This window comes from Mus pahari, chromosome 14 (assembly GCF_900095145.1).
Source record: "Mus pahari chromosome 14, PAHARI_EIJ_v1.1, whole genome shotgun sequence".
NCBI lineage: Eukaryota > Metazoa > Chordata > Mammalia > Rodentia > Muridae > Mus > Mus pahari.
Genome location: NC_034603.1, coordinates 31,073,979 through 31,091,538, shown reverse-complemented (window position 1 = coordinate 31,091,538; position 17,560 = coordinate 31,073,979). Strand labels below are relative to the sequence as shown.

The 17,560-nt window shown below is 44.8% G+C and overlaps 1 protein-coding gene across 2 annotated transcripts in view; it reads right to left on the bottom strand.

The window, feature by feature from the left end:
• The window catches only part of Tekt3 (tektin 3), a 45,663-nt gene that overhangs the window by 7,118 nt on the left and 20,985 nt on the right, over nt 1-17,560 (bottom strand). For both annotated transcript variants that reach the window (XM_029546538.1, XM_021213788.1), the window contains 5 exons: nt 16,944-17,027; nt 8,452-8,522; nt 6,894-7,037; nt 4,152-4,374; nt 786-940 (listed from right to left, as the gene is read on the bottom strand). In XM_029546538.1, coding sequence (XP_029402398.1) covers nt 786-940; nt 4,152-4,374; nt 6,894-7,037; nt 8,452-8,522; nt 16,944-17,027 — 677 coding nt within the window. The remainder of the gene's footprint in view (nt 1-785; nt 941-4,151; nt 4,375-6,893; nt 7,038-8,451; nt 8,523-16,943; nt 17,028-17,560) is intronic.

Here is a 17,560-nt window from a genome sequence, read left to right as displayed (position 1 = left end):
AATCCATGGTAAGCTGGAAATGCAAAATGTGTTTAGTATACCTAACCCATTGATCACTAGAGTTCAGTTTTGCCTGCTTTAAACATGCACAGGGCATTGATAGTAGCCCACAGCCTCACAAAATCAGCAGGCATCCAGTACAAAGCCTATTTTAAAACGTGTTGACTATCTCATGGTATCTAACAAGTTCTACACTGAAAGCTAAGAGCCAGATGGGAATGGACAGAATTTATAGAAAGAGCAGGTATCAAGGGCAAAAGACGCCACAATCAGCAACCGAGTTCAGAGGGGCCGTTAGGAATTGGTGCTCAGTCTCTCTTCTGATGAGTCCCTGCCCTCCTCCCCACTGGGAAACCACAGAATATCTGCACCAAGAGAGATGTTCTAGAAACCAAGGACTCCAAGTGCTCAGAAACCCAAACACCGCGGTGAACGCTTCGACTGAACTGATGCTAAGGGCATGTGATGTACTGGTATCAGTTCAGTTTCTAACAAATATATGGTGTCACGTGCAGGGCACCAAGCTTACCACTTCAGCCGCCCGGAGTGATCAGTTCAAACACATTCGCACCACCAGGCAACCGTCACTACCACTCCTATTAAGACTTTCTCCATTTTCCCAAATTGAACCCATTAACCTCCCCTCTTCCCCGTAACACTTTTAAAGATTTCTTACCAATGCTTGCCATCATCGGAAAACATCCTTAATCAGAGCCCAGCTATATCCAGGAAGTCCCACCCCCGCCCGCACCCTTACCCCTTCTGCCCCTCCACCCCACTCTTACCGTAACTGAGCCATATCCCTGCACAGCTCTACGTTCGGCCTCCTCGTTCTCTCATCCAGCCGGGTCTGCGCCACCTTCAGGAAGGCAGACTTTTCCTTGATGGCCTTTTTGATGGACTCTATGGTCATTTCAGTCTGGAAGATCTCCTGCAGGGTCTGTGGTAATGAAAAGCAACTGCGACATCTTGTTGCTGTTCCCTGAGCAACCCGTGACACTCCCACCTGTGTGCCTCTTGGATCTCAAGGAGGAGGGAGCGGCTTCACTGAGAACCTTGTACCTTCCACAGTCTTCTCTCCTTGTGTTCAGAACACCTGCCGTGTCTCCGATCTTGCTTGCTGTGCCTCCACAGTTCCGGCTCCTCCCCATTTGGGCCCTTTGGTTGTGACCCCTTTCCTATGGCCTGGAGACAGCCCCAGGCCACACCAGCACATTTTCCAAACTCGATGTGTTTTCTGCCACTCTCCAGTCTAACCCCAGTGGGGGTCTCTCCAAGCCCTCCCACGTTCCCTGCCAAATACGTTTACTCATGGTCTGTGCCTGTTCCCTCTGCCTCCCACCTACCCGGCATACATTACAGAGGCTCCTGGATTCTGTCTTTAACACTCACTGCTATCATGAAAATGCCTCTCAGGCCAGCATCAAGGCCTCTTAGATCTTTCCCTCTCCTTGAAATCCTGCCTTACCTGCTCTCTTGGTCAGCTTCGAGCCAAATTCCCAGCTTTCTATCTACTGCTCCTCACTCCACTGCCAAAGCTTTATCCTCGGAAACTCTGCTGCTATGTCCTCTGTCTCCTACAGAGACCTTGCAAAACCACACTCATTTAATGCCTATGGAATCCAAACACTTCCTAAAGCTGCCACTCGGGCTTTGACCTCTCTCCTAAGCTTTAACCAACTTGTCAAAAATAGTCATGTCTCTTTCTCACCAGAAGAGAAGATGCTTCCTTCTGCTTTATTATTTATTTATTTATTTATTTATCTCTCTGATTCTAAGTGGATTCTTCTGTGCCTTCCCAACAAATTGCCCGTGTTCTATTGGGGGAAGGGGAGGTGGATGGGTGAGGGGGATGCGCCTGTGTGTCCATGTATATGTGTATTGTCTTGCCAGGACCTGAGACAGTAGGATCACTGTGACATCCCTGTGTCTACAACATGCCTGAGTGGAACTTGGAATACACCTATATTGAGTTGAATTGTGTGTCCTTCCCCATGACAAGTTCATCTCTTGACGTCTCAACCCTCGGGTCCCAGAATGTGACTATATTTGGAGATCGGGTTTCTACAGAGGTCAAGATAAAATGAAGTCAAGAGAATAGGTCCAAGTCTTACAGATGGAGGAATCCTGGACACTGATGGCTATTCTTGTTGTTCAGATTGACTACATCTGTAACTAATTAAAACCCAAACGGCGGGGCACACCCGCAAGGGATTTTTTTTTTTCCTCTTAAGTACATGATTTGAAGTGGGAAAATCCACTTCTAATCCAGACCTTTGAGGTGGGAAGATCCTCCTTTAATCTGGGCCACACCTTCCTCTGGCAGTCTATATCAAAAGCATGGAAGAAGGAAGGTGACCCGCTCTTTGGCTGCTTGCTCTCACGCTCACTAGCAAGTCCGTTCCTTCGCTGGCATTAAAGCCCACTTCTTCAAGAGTCTGAAAACCAACTGACACATCCAGCCTTATGAATTGAACAACGACTGGATACTTGAACCTTCTGTTAGTAGACAGCCAATGTTGGACTAGCTAGACCACAGCCTGTAAGCCATATTGGTTGTGTGTGTGTGTGTGTGTGTGTATATATATATATATATATATATATATATATATATATATATGTATGTATATGACATGAGAGATATCTATGGGAGATTCATTCTTAAGTTCTATTCCTCCAGAGAGCCCAGAGTTATACAGACATAGCTATACACAGAGAGAAGGTAACCCAGATACATGGAGACAGGAGGCTGCCGTAGAGTACAAGGAAGGAGGCCTTAGAGGCAATCAACCTTGTGGCATCTCAAGCTCAGACTTTTAGCCTCTCAGACAGTGAGCACTCTATGTGGCAATAGCCATGGCAAACTAACACAGCGGTTAACACAACAACAACAACAACAACACCACACACACACACACACACACACACACACACACACCACTACCGGTGAACAAAGGGACTCTGACACAATACCTTCCTAGGGACTTTCAGGAAGGAGCCCTACTTCCCTGACCCCCCTCTGCCATTCCAGCAACTTCTACAGTGTGACGCCACCTCCCAAGCTTCTCACCATCATGCCAGTCTCATCAGCTTCCTTACGGACCTTAAACCCAGCCTCTTAATTACTGCATACTGGGCTCTCCTCAGTGCTTTACCCCTGGAACATTTATTTCTCCTTCCAATCCCTGAATGTGCTTTCTGCTTTTGTCATGGGCAATCCCAGTGCATGGCCTCGTACTGTTAGCACCTGCTGCTGGAGAAAAAAACTCTTCTTATACTTTTCTCTGCCCTGTGCAATGTAGTACAACTGCATGGCTCAACTATTGTTTGCAGCATGAGGAGAAGAACAGGTGAACTGCGGCTGCCTGGGGGAACATGGCACCCTCCATTATGAAATACTACCTTAGAGCAACAGCAACAATACTATATATAGTATTTTACAGAAGGAGAAAAGAAGTTACAAGTGACGGGGAACACTTTCCATAGTCCTTAGAAGTAAAGGCAGCGGCTCCTGTTTATCTTGAAGTGTGGCTTCTGCATAGACCTTTCATTAAGTTGTTGTTTCAAACTCCTATACTCAGCAGCACAGACTACTTCACAAACTCGGGAACACTCAACACTACCTTTTTGCTTCCTGTATTTGGTCCAGAAAAGGGGTCTGAAATGGTTGACCCCAACTCCCCTTTCCCTGACCATATGTTCTGCTAAATTGCCTTCCAGTTATATACAGCAGTTCATTAGGCTTTATCATAATATTTTTGTTTCCACTGGCTACTGAGAGCCTTTCCCTACATAATGTGTTCTTTGTGTTCCAGATGCCAGTGAACTCCCATTTCATTTTGACACCTGGCTACAGATGGAAATACACCGCAGACTATCTACTGCTTTTCAGTTTCCTCCGTCTGGATGGCCAGGAGACCAGGCGACTTATGGTCCTTCTCTGGGGGGTGGTGAGAGATTTGTGGGCTCAGAGTACCCTGCCTTGTTCATGTCAGTGATGGAGAACTCACAATTAACCCACCTTTTCAGTTCACTTTTCCAATCCTGGAGGTGGAGACAGGGGCCTTGGCCTGTGCCAAGTAAACTCTTTGCCTCCTGGCCCACCCCCATCCCTGGGTATAGATCTTAGGCAGGGCAAGTGCCTCCCTCACCTTTGATAAGTGAATATGAATCTTATTCTTAGCATCGGAGGTCTCGGCAATGCGATTGGTGAAAGCCAAGTTCACTTTGTTGAACTGATTCCACATCTCATTGGCTGTCACAACCAGGAGGTTCTCAGTTTCCTCTCTTAGCTTAGCAGAAGCTGCCCTCTCACTCTGGGAGCGGAGAACATTGTCATCGGTAAACTTGGCCCATGTCTCGGGCACTGATACCCTGGGAATGGAAAGAGAGTCAATGTCAGCTCAGACGGTCTGCAGGGACTGCTCATCCTGAAAGCGGGAGGCCCCAGCACCGCCTGTCCCAGACCTGTTGCATAAAGTGGAAACTACAGAATAAAGCTACTTAAAAAGAAAATTCCCAAGTGTTCCTTGATTTACTGTTAACCTATAGTTTATTAATAGGCACGCAGGAACTCTTCTGCCAGACTGGGGATAGATTACTGAAGGGCAAGAACATGCAGTCTCTTTACAAATGTCTTACAGCCAACCCGATAAACAGAAGCAAGAATATCAACCTTGGGAGTCACCAAAGGCACGCCGATGAACAACAGCACACGGAGAAGTCTTTCCAGAAGAGTAAGGAGCGAAAGGGGGACTTGCAGCCAGAGACATGTTGAGGGATGTCTGCTGTCTTGCAGCTGAGGCTGTTGAACTGCCATGGTCTTGGAAAGGCTACACAGACTAAGAGTTTATCGCTTAAATGCTCATAGCATAGAAATTGCAACATCCCAAGAGAAGGGTATCCCACAGATGGATATGGAAGGACAGTCATTTCGGCAATATTTATGTAAAGCACTGACAGCTTAGAAGTCATGGAAAAGAACGAAAGTCCAGGTTAGGTTAATAATGCATGTGAAAAAAATGTAGGTAGCATGCAAATTCACAAATATTTACTTCATGAATCTATAATAACCCAAGGGCATTAAGCTTACAAGCAACATTATTGGTGCAGTGTGCGGTAAAAAGCTGGATAGGCTGTAGAAATGGTGTGTGGGGGGATACCCTTTTTTAAGATTACAAACTAACATCTGGTGATCTGGGGACAACTGGAAGGACTGAAGAGCAGTTGTCAAGTTTGGGTGACTCTGGATGGGAGATTTAACAGGTGATATCCACTTTCTTGTTCTTATAATAAAATATTGAATAGGACTTAATGTTGACTAGACCCAAAATGATGTCATGGATGTGCCATATATTTTGAAAGGGATGGCAAAGGTCTCGTGCTGAGACTAGGGGCCTTTCAAAGGGCCCATCCTCCAAGGAGACAAAATGATGCTCTCTGCTCACCTTGAGTCATGTAAGAGGCATCACGAGGGGACTAGAGAGAACACAGGGTCTGGTTCTGAGTCACACCTGAACATCAAAAGCAAAGCCCTAACTGGTATTGCGGCTCTCAAGAGGAGGAGCTGCTTTGGGGGACAGCTCAACACCCCACAGGACTGAATCCTTTTTGACATCTTTTTAGGGTAGTGTGTAGAACAGGTGTGGGGGAAACTATGAGGATCTTTACAGGGTGCTAAAATGTCTCCATCTTATGTGAGGTAACACAGGCATTCAGATATGACAGACCCACTGACACGCATGTGCACTTTGGTCATTTTATTCTATGTAAACTTCACTCAGTCAACTTGGTTATTTTCTTAAAGGAAGTAACTGACTCAGACTATAGACCCTGCCCCAAATGGCATCCAAGGGGCTGGCAAAGAACTGTCAGCAAGACAACTGTGACAAGCAGTGGTAAGAGAGGCATTCAAGGTTTTCAGCCGGGGCACAGAGGGCCCAGGGCATCTCGGAACTGGCAGTGTCTGGTCAACTTTTTGTTTGTGTTTTTCTAGGTTTTCTGCAAAAGAAGGAGCCATTTTCATGTTAGAGAAACATTTCTCTTTGATGACGGAATGCAGGATGGTTCAGTTCCCAAGGTCTGACCCTCCCAGAGTAAAACCTTATTAAAACCTGGTCAAGGTCAAATGCATCTCTCCTGTTCAGGCAGCTGGTCGTGCTTTACACCCTCCATTTTAACTCACGGACTGTGCTTACCACCGGTGCATCATTGGGAGGTAAGGCCTTCACGTTGGTGGTTCTAAACCTATTGGTCACAGCTCCTTTGGCAACCCTCTAATCTCCAAAAGTACTACAGTTCACAACAGCAGCAAAATTACAGGTATGCGGTAGCAACAAAAATAATGTTATGGTCAGGAGTCACCACAACACAAGGAACTGTATTAAAGGGTCGCAGCATTGGGAAGGTTGAGAACGTCTCCTTCGAGTTCTTAAAGCACTGCTTTAAATAATGAGTGGGCCGTTAAGGAACATCAATACCTTTAAAAACACTCTTCGCTTTGAGCTGCTAGGGACAAATCTACCCCTCACGAAGTCACACCCCCTGCCTGCCTGCATGCCTCTCTGGAGAGAATGAGTTCAATTCTCATTGGGGTTGGTTAGTGTTCCCAGAGTGCGCTGTTGTGAAAGTGAGTCGCCATTCACTTTTATACATGTTTGTTTGCCCATCTGTTTCTTCAGCAGGAAAACTCTTGCCAGAAATTGCCACTGTGGTCTTTCAAGACTCCAAAAATAATGAACCCAAGAGACTTCTGTTCTTTATAAATCATCAAGTCTTGGGGGGTTCCATGATGGTTGTAGAACATAAGAGTAAGGCAGCCTGCATGCCGAATCATTATGAAAGCAGAAAGGACAAATGTTATTACAGCCACAGGGTGGCAAGTGCCAGCTTACGTTGCATCGACTCTCTCCACCCCCCGGAAGTAGCTGACGCCCTCGGATGTGTTGCGCAGGTGCTGGCATTTATCATCAATCCGAAGGGCGGCCTGCTTGTCACTCAGATCCTTCTCCAGCTCATGCTGTGCAGATCTGTCTGAGCTGCAGTCCCCAGGGAAGAGAAGAAAGACATGTTTCCAGTTAGTTCCCAAAGGACTGGCCATTACCCGCTAAGTCAGGGCCTTCCCTGCTTCTCCATCAAAACAATCAATTCCCACGCTGAAGGAGCATCTGCGGAGATGGCCATGCATGTGAGGCGTGAGGACTCTACCCTTGCCTGGCCTTCCCGGCCCACCCTGCTCTGCCATGTCCCACCCCTCCCCACCCTGCCCACTCTTCCTGTCCATGGAATGTTGGGAGGTGAGGAGAAGAGGTGGAGGGAGAATAATATCTCCTACTGTTCACCCACAGTTGAGACAGGACAGTGGTTCGCAACCTATGTCCATTTCTGTGCCTTCCTTTCCTCCTTCCTGTTCAGCTTCATATTCTCACCCATGTTACCCCCAGGCTTTGAATATAATTTTCCCCAAGGACCTCATGAGACATATACATCACAGGCTTCCTCGATTCATTGGTGACCTAAGTTTGTGGCCGTGCTTTGTCCCAGATGTTCCCCAGGAGATATACATTAAGAATCAGAATCAACTTCCAAGAGTGCTTGAAGTGAGGTCAGAGAGCTCGTAGTTCACCCCGTCAGAGAGCTCATCATTCACACCAGCACTCTGTCCCGGCAGCCCAGCCATGGAAGAGAAGAGAGCCTGACAATCTCAGAAATATAGTCTTCCCTAGACGCCATCGTTTCAACACTGCTTCTTTCTGTGACCAGAGCCAACACAGACCTTCAAGGACTGTTAGTCAGCAGGTTCAGACAGCACTGTTTCTACTCTGACAGCCATTACCACAACTTAAGAACTTTTCCCGATTTTAGTTCTCTCTTCCCATTGCCTCCTCCCTTGTCGTAAACAGCAGGTGCCTGAGAGTCTGTACCTTGAAGGCTTCACATTCTGGTGGATGGTGCTTAACAACAGCCCCGTGGGTGTAGCGAATGACGATGTAATCGGGACAGATGGGTCTTTAAGGAAGTATAAGAACACAGGGGGGACAGCCTAGTATCTGCCCACTGCCAGGACTGAACACAGGCCTCAAAGGGAAAGACTCGAGTTAAGGGAGACATTAGCCATCCTTCCCACAGCATCCCCAAATTAATCTTTAAATAAAAATCGAAGACAAAATTCCAAGCACTCATCCTAATTTCTGAGTAAAAATTGGTGAAGTGTCCCTGTGTGTGCACGCACCTTTATATGTGTATGCCCATGTATGTGCAGGTACGTGCGTGTGTATGTGTCCATGTGTGTCTTTATGTGCCTATGTGTACGTGTGAGTGTGTGTGTGTGTGTGTGTGTGTGTGTGTGTGTGTGTGTGTGTGTTCAGATGAAGCTCTAACAGAAACGTGCACAGGAGGCAGAAGCACAGTTCTATGCTGGGCTTTAATGCTGGGTAGGGAGGAAATGCTTACGCGAGTTGGGCAATCGCCTTATCCAGATGTTGCCTCATCCTTTCTTGACAACTCAGAATGGTATCAACTTCCTACTCAATAGAAAAAACAAAACCACACATTAATGTCTTCACTGAGCATAGCACTGAAAGTCAGCAGTGTTCAAACGTATCAACAAAGGAAGTTTTTATTTGTTGAAAAATCTGTGACATTAAAACAATTTTACATCTATTTATTTACCTGCATGCCCCATGATAATACAAATCAATCTTTCCTTCTAGGACTATAAGGAAACCATCATATGGACCAAGCTGGACCATCATATGGAGTAAAATTTTAGTGTTTCGTTTCTACCCCATATTTATCTGTAGGTGAAACAAAACGATGATGACGACAAGAGTCCTAAAAATCTGGTGTTGTGCCATATTGAACTTATGATGCCTTTTCTCATAACAGCTTTCCTTCAAAAGCACGGGAAGCCAGTGAAGGTTGGGAGCCAGGCCAGGCCTGAGAGCTTCTCTGTAGCTATACACGCAATGCTAGCAGGTTGAGCTCTGTGTTTCAAACATGGAAATTGACCTTCCACCTTGGAGGTCAACCAGCTGAAGTCAGGCTATGCCCTGTGGCCCCATCCCTACACTTGAAGCAATAGCTGTGCTAGCCGTGCTATTCACTTGACCAGATGTGTGGTGACTCGAGGCTACAAGGATATATGCAGTATTTCATAGTATGTAAATATTAGTTTCCCTCTGAAATTAATATTAACATTAGAACAACTCAAATAACACCTTTCAGGTACTTCTTATAAGTGTGTATAAAAATTTTTATTGCTTTCTAAAGTGAAAAGGGATTATCCTTAATAGTCTATATGGTGGCCTTTTAAACTTGGAGACTTCCCCATAATAGTAAAGGATGCTGTTTTAAACAATCAGAGTAAACAGATCGACACTGCCAAGGGTCATGCTTGTTTTCTAGGTTTAGCAATTAAAGCTAATTTCCCTTCCAGAAAGCTGAATTTGTCTACAATAATGAATAAGTCTACCTTCCTTGTGCACACCAGGTAGTCATCTATCTTGCAACTCTCACCAATGTGACAGAACATGCCCCAAGACAACAGCCAACCTGCCTGTATTTGAAGGCTAATATAAGGATGTATTTGATGTTCTTAACATACTCAAAATGCAGTCCTTAGCCACATGTGGTGGTAGGAGCCTGGAGTCCTGTAGGAAGACAAGAAAGGCTGAGATGCTGAGGAGTTTAAGTCTAAGGTTATCCTGGGTCACAGAGTAGGAGACCCCCTTACCTTAAAAGAAAATCAGTTCTTTCCCATCGGGTATTTTGTATTTTGACATAAATGGTTTCTCTGATGCTAAAATCTATCACATAATTTTTTTATTTATCTTTGTTGATTTGATTATGATACTTTCTTCACTCTACTACCATGAGCATCTGCCTGTTTGTCTTCTTCCTTTATTGTTTAACTTAAGTGTATTAACTAAGGGGCTTCTGGGGGACAGGAAGCTCAGTTGGTAAAGCAGTTCTCTTGCAAGGACAAGGCCCTGAGTTGGCTTCCCAGACATGATGACCTTGGGAGGCTGAGACCGGCACATCCTTGAAACTTGCTGGCCAGCCAGTCTAATCTAATTGATGAGCTCCATGCCAATGAAAGGCCCTACCTGGAAAGAAAGAAGCAGCATTCCTGAGAATGACAGCTGACATTGCCCTCTGGCCTTCATATGCACACACATACATATGTACTCCCATACACATATGAACATGCCAAATACATGTTTAGACAATACTGAGTATGACTAAAATGTTAAACTTGCTGTCTGATTCTTAGAGGTTCAGGATCAGTGGAATCAACTAGCATTTTCTGTGCTTTCATGTTGTACCAAAGTTCTGCCTGTTCTCATAAATATCATGGGATACTAAAAGAGTCTTAGATTTTTGTATTGTTTACTGTTCATGTCTCAATGACATAGAGAAGAGGGACAGTGGAGAAGGGAGAGGGAGGAAGGGAAAGAGAGGAGAGAGAGAAAGAGACAGAGAGACAGAGAGAGAGGTGGGGGAGAGAGAGAGACAGAAAGAGAGAGAGGGAGAGAGAGAGGAGAGAGAGAGAGAGAGAGAGAGAGAGAGAGAGAGAGAGAGAGAGAGAGAGAGAGATCAAAGGATGCCTGGAGTCTTGCCTAGAAAACATCATTAGGACACTTTACAATATGTGCCATGGGTGTTTTCACATAAAATGCACGTAGTGGAAACTCCTGGGATTTCCAGTGGGGGAAAAATTCATTTAATAAAACTGTAATATTTTTTAATCCCTAAGCAATAGTTTTTGTTTGTGAATTCAAACAAAGTCAGATGACAAACAGCAAGCAGCTGGTTGAAGGCAGAGGAATTTCCACGAACAAGGAAAGACTACATTGGGACCTGTAGAGCTGCCCGGTGTTACCCGACCTGTCAATCTGTACCCATCCCTGCAGTGGGACTGTGTAGGGGTGCAAGCCATCCTCTGCCCTGCCTGGAGGTAAGAGCTTGCAGGAGGCAGATGCAGAAGGCAGGAGCTGTGGAGGCGGTCTGGGTCCGGTGAGCCCATGACTGCAGCTACCTGCATAGCACAGGCGCTCCTGCTGGAGCCGGGAAGAGGGCGGTGATTCCGAACTTGGAGAGGCGGAAGAGCTGCAGGGTGGGCTGACTTCCCAGAGAGTCCCAGGACGCCAGTGTCGTCCATGACTCTGTGGTCTCACTAGCAGGACTTTGGGGTGAAAGCCAAACAGGAACCTTGTCTCCGAGGTTGAGGAACCTTGGATTAGGCCTCCTACTTGAGCAGATGAAACCTTCACAGCCTCCTGCTGTCACCCACCTCTCAGGAACTGGATTCTTTGGGCAGCGGGCAGCGCAGCGTTGCAGGAGGGGAGGGCGTCAGAGTAGAGACTCTGCAGCCTTTTCTTTCCTATCACAGAGTGAAACCGCACTGCCTCGCACTTTACTGTGACCAGAGTTATGAAGTAATCATAAGGACAGCACTTTCCCGGGGTTTCTGGATAGATAGCTTTAGCCCGGCGTTTCTTAAACTGTTTCCACTTAAAACCTCCTTTGAAGAAGTAAAAAAAAATAAAATAAAATGAAATAAAATAAAATCTCCTTTGCTTCTAAGTGGTGGCACACACCTTTAATCCCAGTACCTGGGAGGCAGAGGCAGGTGGATCTCTGTGAATTCAAGGCCAACTTGGTCTACAGAATGGGTTACCAAGATATCCAAGGCTAAACATAGAAACTCTGCCCCCCCAAAGTAATTAAATAAATAACCTCGTTTGCCTATATGATCTGAAGTCTAAAGGTATTAAAATTAATATTATCGAACACAGTGATAAAAAAAATCAAAAAGATAAACAGAATTCTACTTTGCTATTTATTAACAGGAACACAATTTGCATTCTACTGTGATGGGTGTGCTTATGTGCTTTGGATGCTGCAGGACAGAGCATCTTGGATGCCTTTCAGAGTTGATTTGAGGTCATACTGCTTCACATAAATGCACAGAACGACAGGGTGGAGGTGTGTTTAGGGCTATGCCGGAAATTGTTGGAAATTCTGTCTTATTCCCAGGCTGAAATTCATTTAACAGTTAAAATATTTTGATGAAAGTAAAAGCCAACAATCATTAAAACGGGGCACTCTAGCAATCTGATGGAAAGACGTGGTCGTGTCATACTTACATCCTGAGGGGCTGGTGGTAGGAGAATAAAATTTTAAGCCTGGTTTCTGTAACTGAACCATCCTGTGTCTCTTATGTGGAGAAAAACATTGCAATTTATAACCTACAGTCATCATGAGTCTGAGCTGTGTTCCAGGCAGCATCCGTGTGGTGCTGCATGTGTGTGCGTGGCATGCACAGTGCCAAGTGTACACAGTGTGTGTTCAGAACCAAGGCCACAATGATGTCACATGGCGTAGCTTGGATGAGCACGTCACAAGACCCCATAGTCACTGCAAGTTGAACTTTGAACTAATTTTGAATTTGGAACATTTAGTACCCTTCCATGCCGGGCATGGTGGAGCACGCCATTAATCCCAGCACTCGGGAGGCAGAGGCAGGTGGATTTCTGAGTTCGAGGCCAACCTGGTCTACAGAGTGAGTTCCAGGCTACACAGAGAAACCCTGTCTTGAAAAACCAAAAGAAAACCCATAACCCCAGAAGGGATTGCAGCCCACAAGTGAAGAAGCTCATGTTCAGCAAACAGCTGGCTCACAGCTATTTTCTCAAGACTTCAACTTTCCTTCCTACACAGAAGAGCAAACAGCTGGCTCACAGCTATTTTCTCAAGACTTCAACTTTCCTTCCTACACAGAAGAGGGAAACATATAAAACCCAGGAAGTAAACAAAACTTACAAGGCTTCAGGGTTCTGAAATTTAGTCAATTTGCTAAGCCTCTGTAGAAAGAGTGCTGAGGAAGACCGGATTTCCCCTTTGGCCAAGCTGCCCTCGAGCTGTGCAGGAAGATCTAGGAGGTGTAGCTTTGGTGTGTCAGTCACCCACAGTGGGCGGGCTTTCCAGAAACAGAGTTGCCTTTGAGCCATCCTTTCCCAACAGTCTCAAAGGCTCTCTAAGCTACAGTTAGGTAGACTATTTTCTTTGGTTTTCATCACTTCCCTTTCTGTGACACTCATTCGCTTGTCCTCAGGAAAACTCACACAAGAGGTCGTTTCCCTCATATTCGAACTTATACTCATGTGAGTTGTGGGCTCTGATCCAGTGGAGTAAGATGGTCAGCAACCCAAGAACATTGATGTTCGACTACAGGTACTACTATAGCCTGAGTCATGGATTTAAAATCATTTCATGAGTGTCCTTATGAATCCAGACCCTGTTCCCAGAAGGTTGAAGCTATTTTTATGGTTCTGTGTGCTTCGAGGTTCAGGGAGCATAGTTAAATTGCCACAGTTGAACAATCTGCTGCAATCCAACTCCTAAAATCAAACTGCAGTTCCAATTGGACCAAGGTCATGAAAAAAAAATCTCATCTACAAGAGCAGGCCCTTTGTTCCTAACATAACGCTTGTTATCAGTTTGTAATTTCAGTATTTGCTCCTGTGTCCATCAAAGATGACTCTGACATGGCTGATTGTTGGAAACCTTTGGACCCACAGTTTGAACATAGAAACCTAGGCAAGGAGTGTATACGGATGTTTGAACCCTACCCATGCATTCATTCTGTGATGAGACTATTCAACCCTTTCTCAGAGCAGAGCCCTCTCAGGCTGCATTGTGCCGAAATGGATCTGTCTCCAGAGCTCATTGTCACACATTCCCAATAAGCCCTTGAAGTCTTGAGCTTTTCTGCTTCTACAACATAGGAGGAGGAGAGAAACTGGTCACTGAGGGCACTCTGAGAGGGTCAGCTTAGCTCTGAGGAGCAAGCCAAGCTTGAGTCCCAGAGCACAATCCAAGCTGGCTGACTGGGTGTGAGATGCCTCTGCAGACTCACTTGGCTTCAGAGTTCAAAGAGATACCATGGTGACAGAGCCATGGGCCGGTAACATCATGACGGCTCCCCCAAGAGACGCTGTTCTGTAAGAGACTGCTGAACACAGTAAGCACCCCTCTTCTGGAATACTTTGGGTCAGGAACATTTCAGATCATATTTTTTTCCCAGAATTTTGAACATTTGCATAGTTATGATAAAATTATCTTGGGAATGCAAGTCTTCATGTGGAATTAATTTATGTCTCAGATACATTTTATACACACAAGCGATTTTACGTGTTTAATTTAACCTGAGATCTGTTGTGCAATCCCCTGCTTCTGGTGTCATCTTCATGCTCAAAATGTTTGATTTGGGAACATTTTAGGTTTTGGATTTGGGGGTGTACTGGCTAGTTTTGTGTCAACTTGACACAAGCTGGAGTTATCACAGAGAACGGAGCTTCAGTTGGGGAAATGCCTCCATGAGATCCAGCTGTAAGGCATTTTCTCAATTAGTGATCAAGGGGGGGTCCCCTTTTTGGTGGTATCATCTCTGGGCTGGTAGTCTTGGTTCTATAAGAGAGCAGGCTGAGCAAGCCAGGGGAAGCAAGCCAGTAAAGAACATCCCTCCATGGCCTCTGCATCAGCTCCTGCTTCCTGACCTGCTTGAGTTCCAGTCCTGACTTCCTTTGGTGACGAACAGCAGTGTGAAAATGTAAGCTGAACAAACCCTTTCCTCCCCAACTTGCTTCTTGGTCATGATGTTTGTGCAGGAATAGAAACCCTGTCTAAGACAGGAGGTGAGGATGTTCAGCCTATATTACTGCTTGTATATAATAGTCAAAAGACTAAGTATGTGCATGTGCGTGTCGGTGTGTGTGCATGTGTGTGTGTGTGTTCACTACGTTGACTAACAGAACATATTCACTACTTGAATTAATTGGGAATGACCAATTCAAGAGCTATTACTCTAGTCTCGGGTTTAACTTTGGGATAAGATGATCTCTGCTACTGAAGTGGAAAATAACAACCTCGGATTCACTGTTTCTTGGTTCTCAAGGATAGATCTGTGGGGTCAGACAACATCACTCACCAACTCGAAGTCTACAGCCATCACTAAAACCAAACTCAGGGCACTTTCATCACCTGGATTCAAAAAGGTAACTCGTGCCAGTCACCTCCAAACTCTAGCCTCCCCCAGCCCCCTTCCAGGCACCCACTAATCCACAATGGGCAATGGGCTGCTAGATAACTCTCTACTGTGGGGATAGCCATTAGGGCACTTCTACATGCTGTTTCCATACTCATTCCCCTGCAAGCTTTTACCTTTCAGCACACACTTTCCTTTCTTTCTTCTTGGGTAGACACTTGGGAGCAGAGTTGCTGGATTATTTAATAACTCTGAGTAATCATTTTCTAAATCAGATGCATCATTTTCCATTCCCAACACCAATGTGCATGGATTGTAATCCCTCCACCGTCTCAGCTCTTATTTCCTGTATAGAAATCACCATCCTGTGGGTGCGAGGTTGAGTCTCACTATGAAGGTGATTTCTGTCTTCTTGGTGAATAATGGTGACTCACAGTTTTATGCCATTATTGGTTTTGGCTTCTCCTCTTTGGCAAACTGATGTGTCAGTTCAACCATTTTTAAAAATTGAATTGTTTTTCTCTAAAACACTCAATTGTTATTTATATAGGCTAGATAAAAGTTCATGTCAGGTATATGATATATGAAGATGGTAACCTTCATGTACCAGTTCTCCAGTTTTGTTGATGTAGCTTATCTTTTGTTCTTGTTCTTCTTTCAGGGTTGTATGTAAAAGGCTGTCACCTACTCCAGTGTCAAAATTATTTAGACATACTTTTCCTAAGTATTTGATTATTTCTAACTCTTATTCTTAAGTCTTCCATCCATTTTATACGTCACAGTGTAGGGATCTGAGGTGAATTGTTTGTTGCTTGTTTTCAGATAAAGAGCTGAAGTTGATGTCGAGTTTAAGGAGATAACAGCTGCAGCCAAGGGTACTCTACCACCAGGAGGAGGAGGAAGGTGACAGGGTAGGACAGGCTAGGAAGTGATCTGGGAGGAAGGACAAGCAGACACTGGGCTTGACCAGGACATACTTGAACCTTATTAGTAGTAGTACATGCTAATCAAAGTCTTTAAAACTGTTTGGCAGAACTCTTAAGGTGAAGAACTAGTGCTTGAGTCAATGTCTTAGCCAAAGAAAGAGACTGGGCGTAGCCTCAAGCACACGGAGGCTGAAACCTCAACAGGCAGAGATGTTGGTGTAGGTAATACAGAAAGTGAGAGAAGTCGGGAGTAACGCAGATTTAAGAGGTGGAAAGTGCAAACGAGCCTGGGAGATTCCACAAGGCAGCTTGGACACATCAGTTCTCCGCTGGCTGATTGGCCATGGACCAAAACTTCCCCAGATGTGCATGCCCTTTGACATCCCAGTCACTAGTCCTCAAGAGAAGTAGGGGGAAGGAGTTGAGAGCGTGCACTGGGCTCAGCAGCGATGTTTTTTGACACCATGGTGGCATGGAGCTACAGGGACCAGACCCTGTGAATTGGCTAATCAAAGCTGTGTCCTAAGGGTATCTGTGCTGACAGGAAAGTGGCTTCTGTGTCATTTTGAATGGATGCAGGTGTTTTCACGTTCACAGATACAGTTGGAGTGCAATCTGGGAAACAGGTTTATGTCATTATTGGGTGAAAGGGACACATTTATCTAAACATGTTTGACAGAATGACTGAAGTACTCCAAAATCTACAGACACTGATTTGCATCGAAATGGGGCTACAAACACATTATTTTTTTTTATTTTTTCCTGTAGTTTTAAAATTCTCAGTGAACATATATTACTTATAAAACCAAGAAAATGAGCCTTTGCCAGACACTGTAAACTTACTTATGAGTGGCTTTAGACAGCACCTCTCTGATTTCTTCACCTAAACACACATTTGTGTCTATAGGCTTCTCATTACTGAAGCGTTTCCCCTCCCCACCTCCCCACTCTCCCACGCACACACTTACCTCCAGTAGTTCTTTCTCAGCTTCATCATGAACAAGATCGATTCCCATTCTCTTCTCTCGGTGAAAGAGACACTCTCGGGCAACCTAGAGATCCACAGAGCACAGAACATGTCACTACGAAATGACCAAGGCTTCTTTAAAGGAAGTCAACAGGAACTCCCAAGGTGGACTTCTCAAGTCAGTTTGGAAGAGCTTAGCACAAGAAAGACACTGGCAAGGAAAGAAATCTTTGCTTTTACTGAAAGGGTGGCATCTACTTTAGAAATTAATTTGAAAAAGAAATGCTAGTTTAGAAAACTGACAAAAAGAATCCCCACTAATGAGTAATTAAATTAAATGTTTGGGATCAGTTTATTGAAGAGAAACAGTTGGATAACATGAAAATAGAGTCTGAGATATAATTATTATTTCTAAGTATTTTCTACTGGAAAAAGTAGAAATAAGTGGTTTGCTTTCAAAATATTAAAATGTTTGTATAGCCAACCATCTGAGTCATTATCTATAAAAGTATTTACTTCCCTAGTTACAAAAATAATATGCTTTTACCTATTAAGAATTAAAATACAAAAAACATGTTTCAGAGGCTCATGGCTGCTTTGTTTATTGGCTGTCTGATT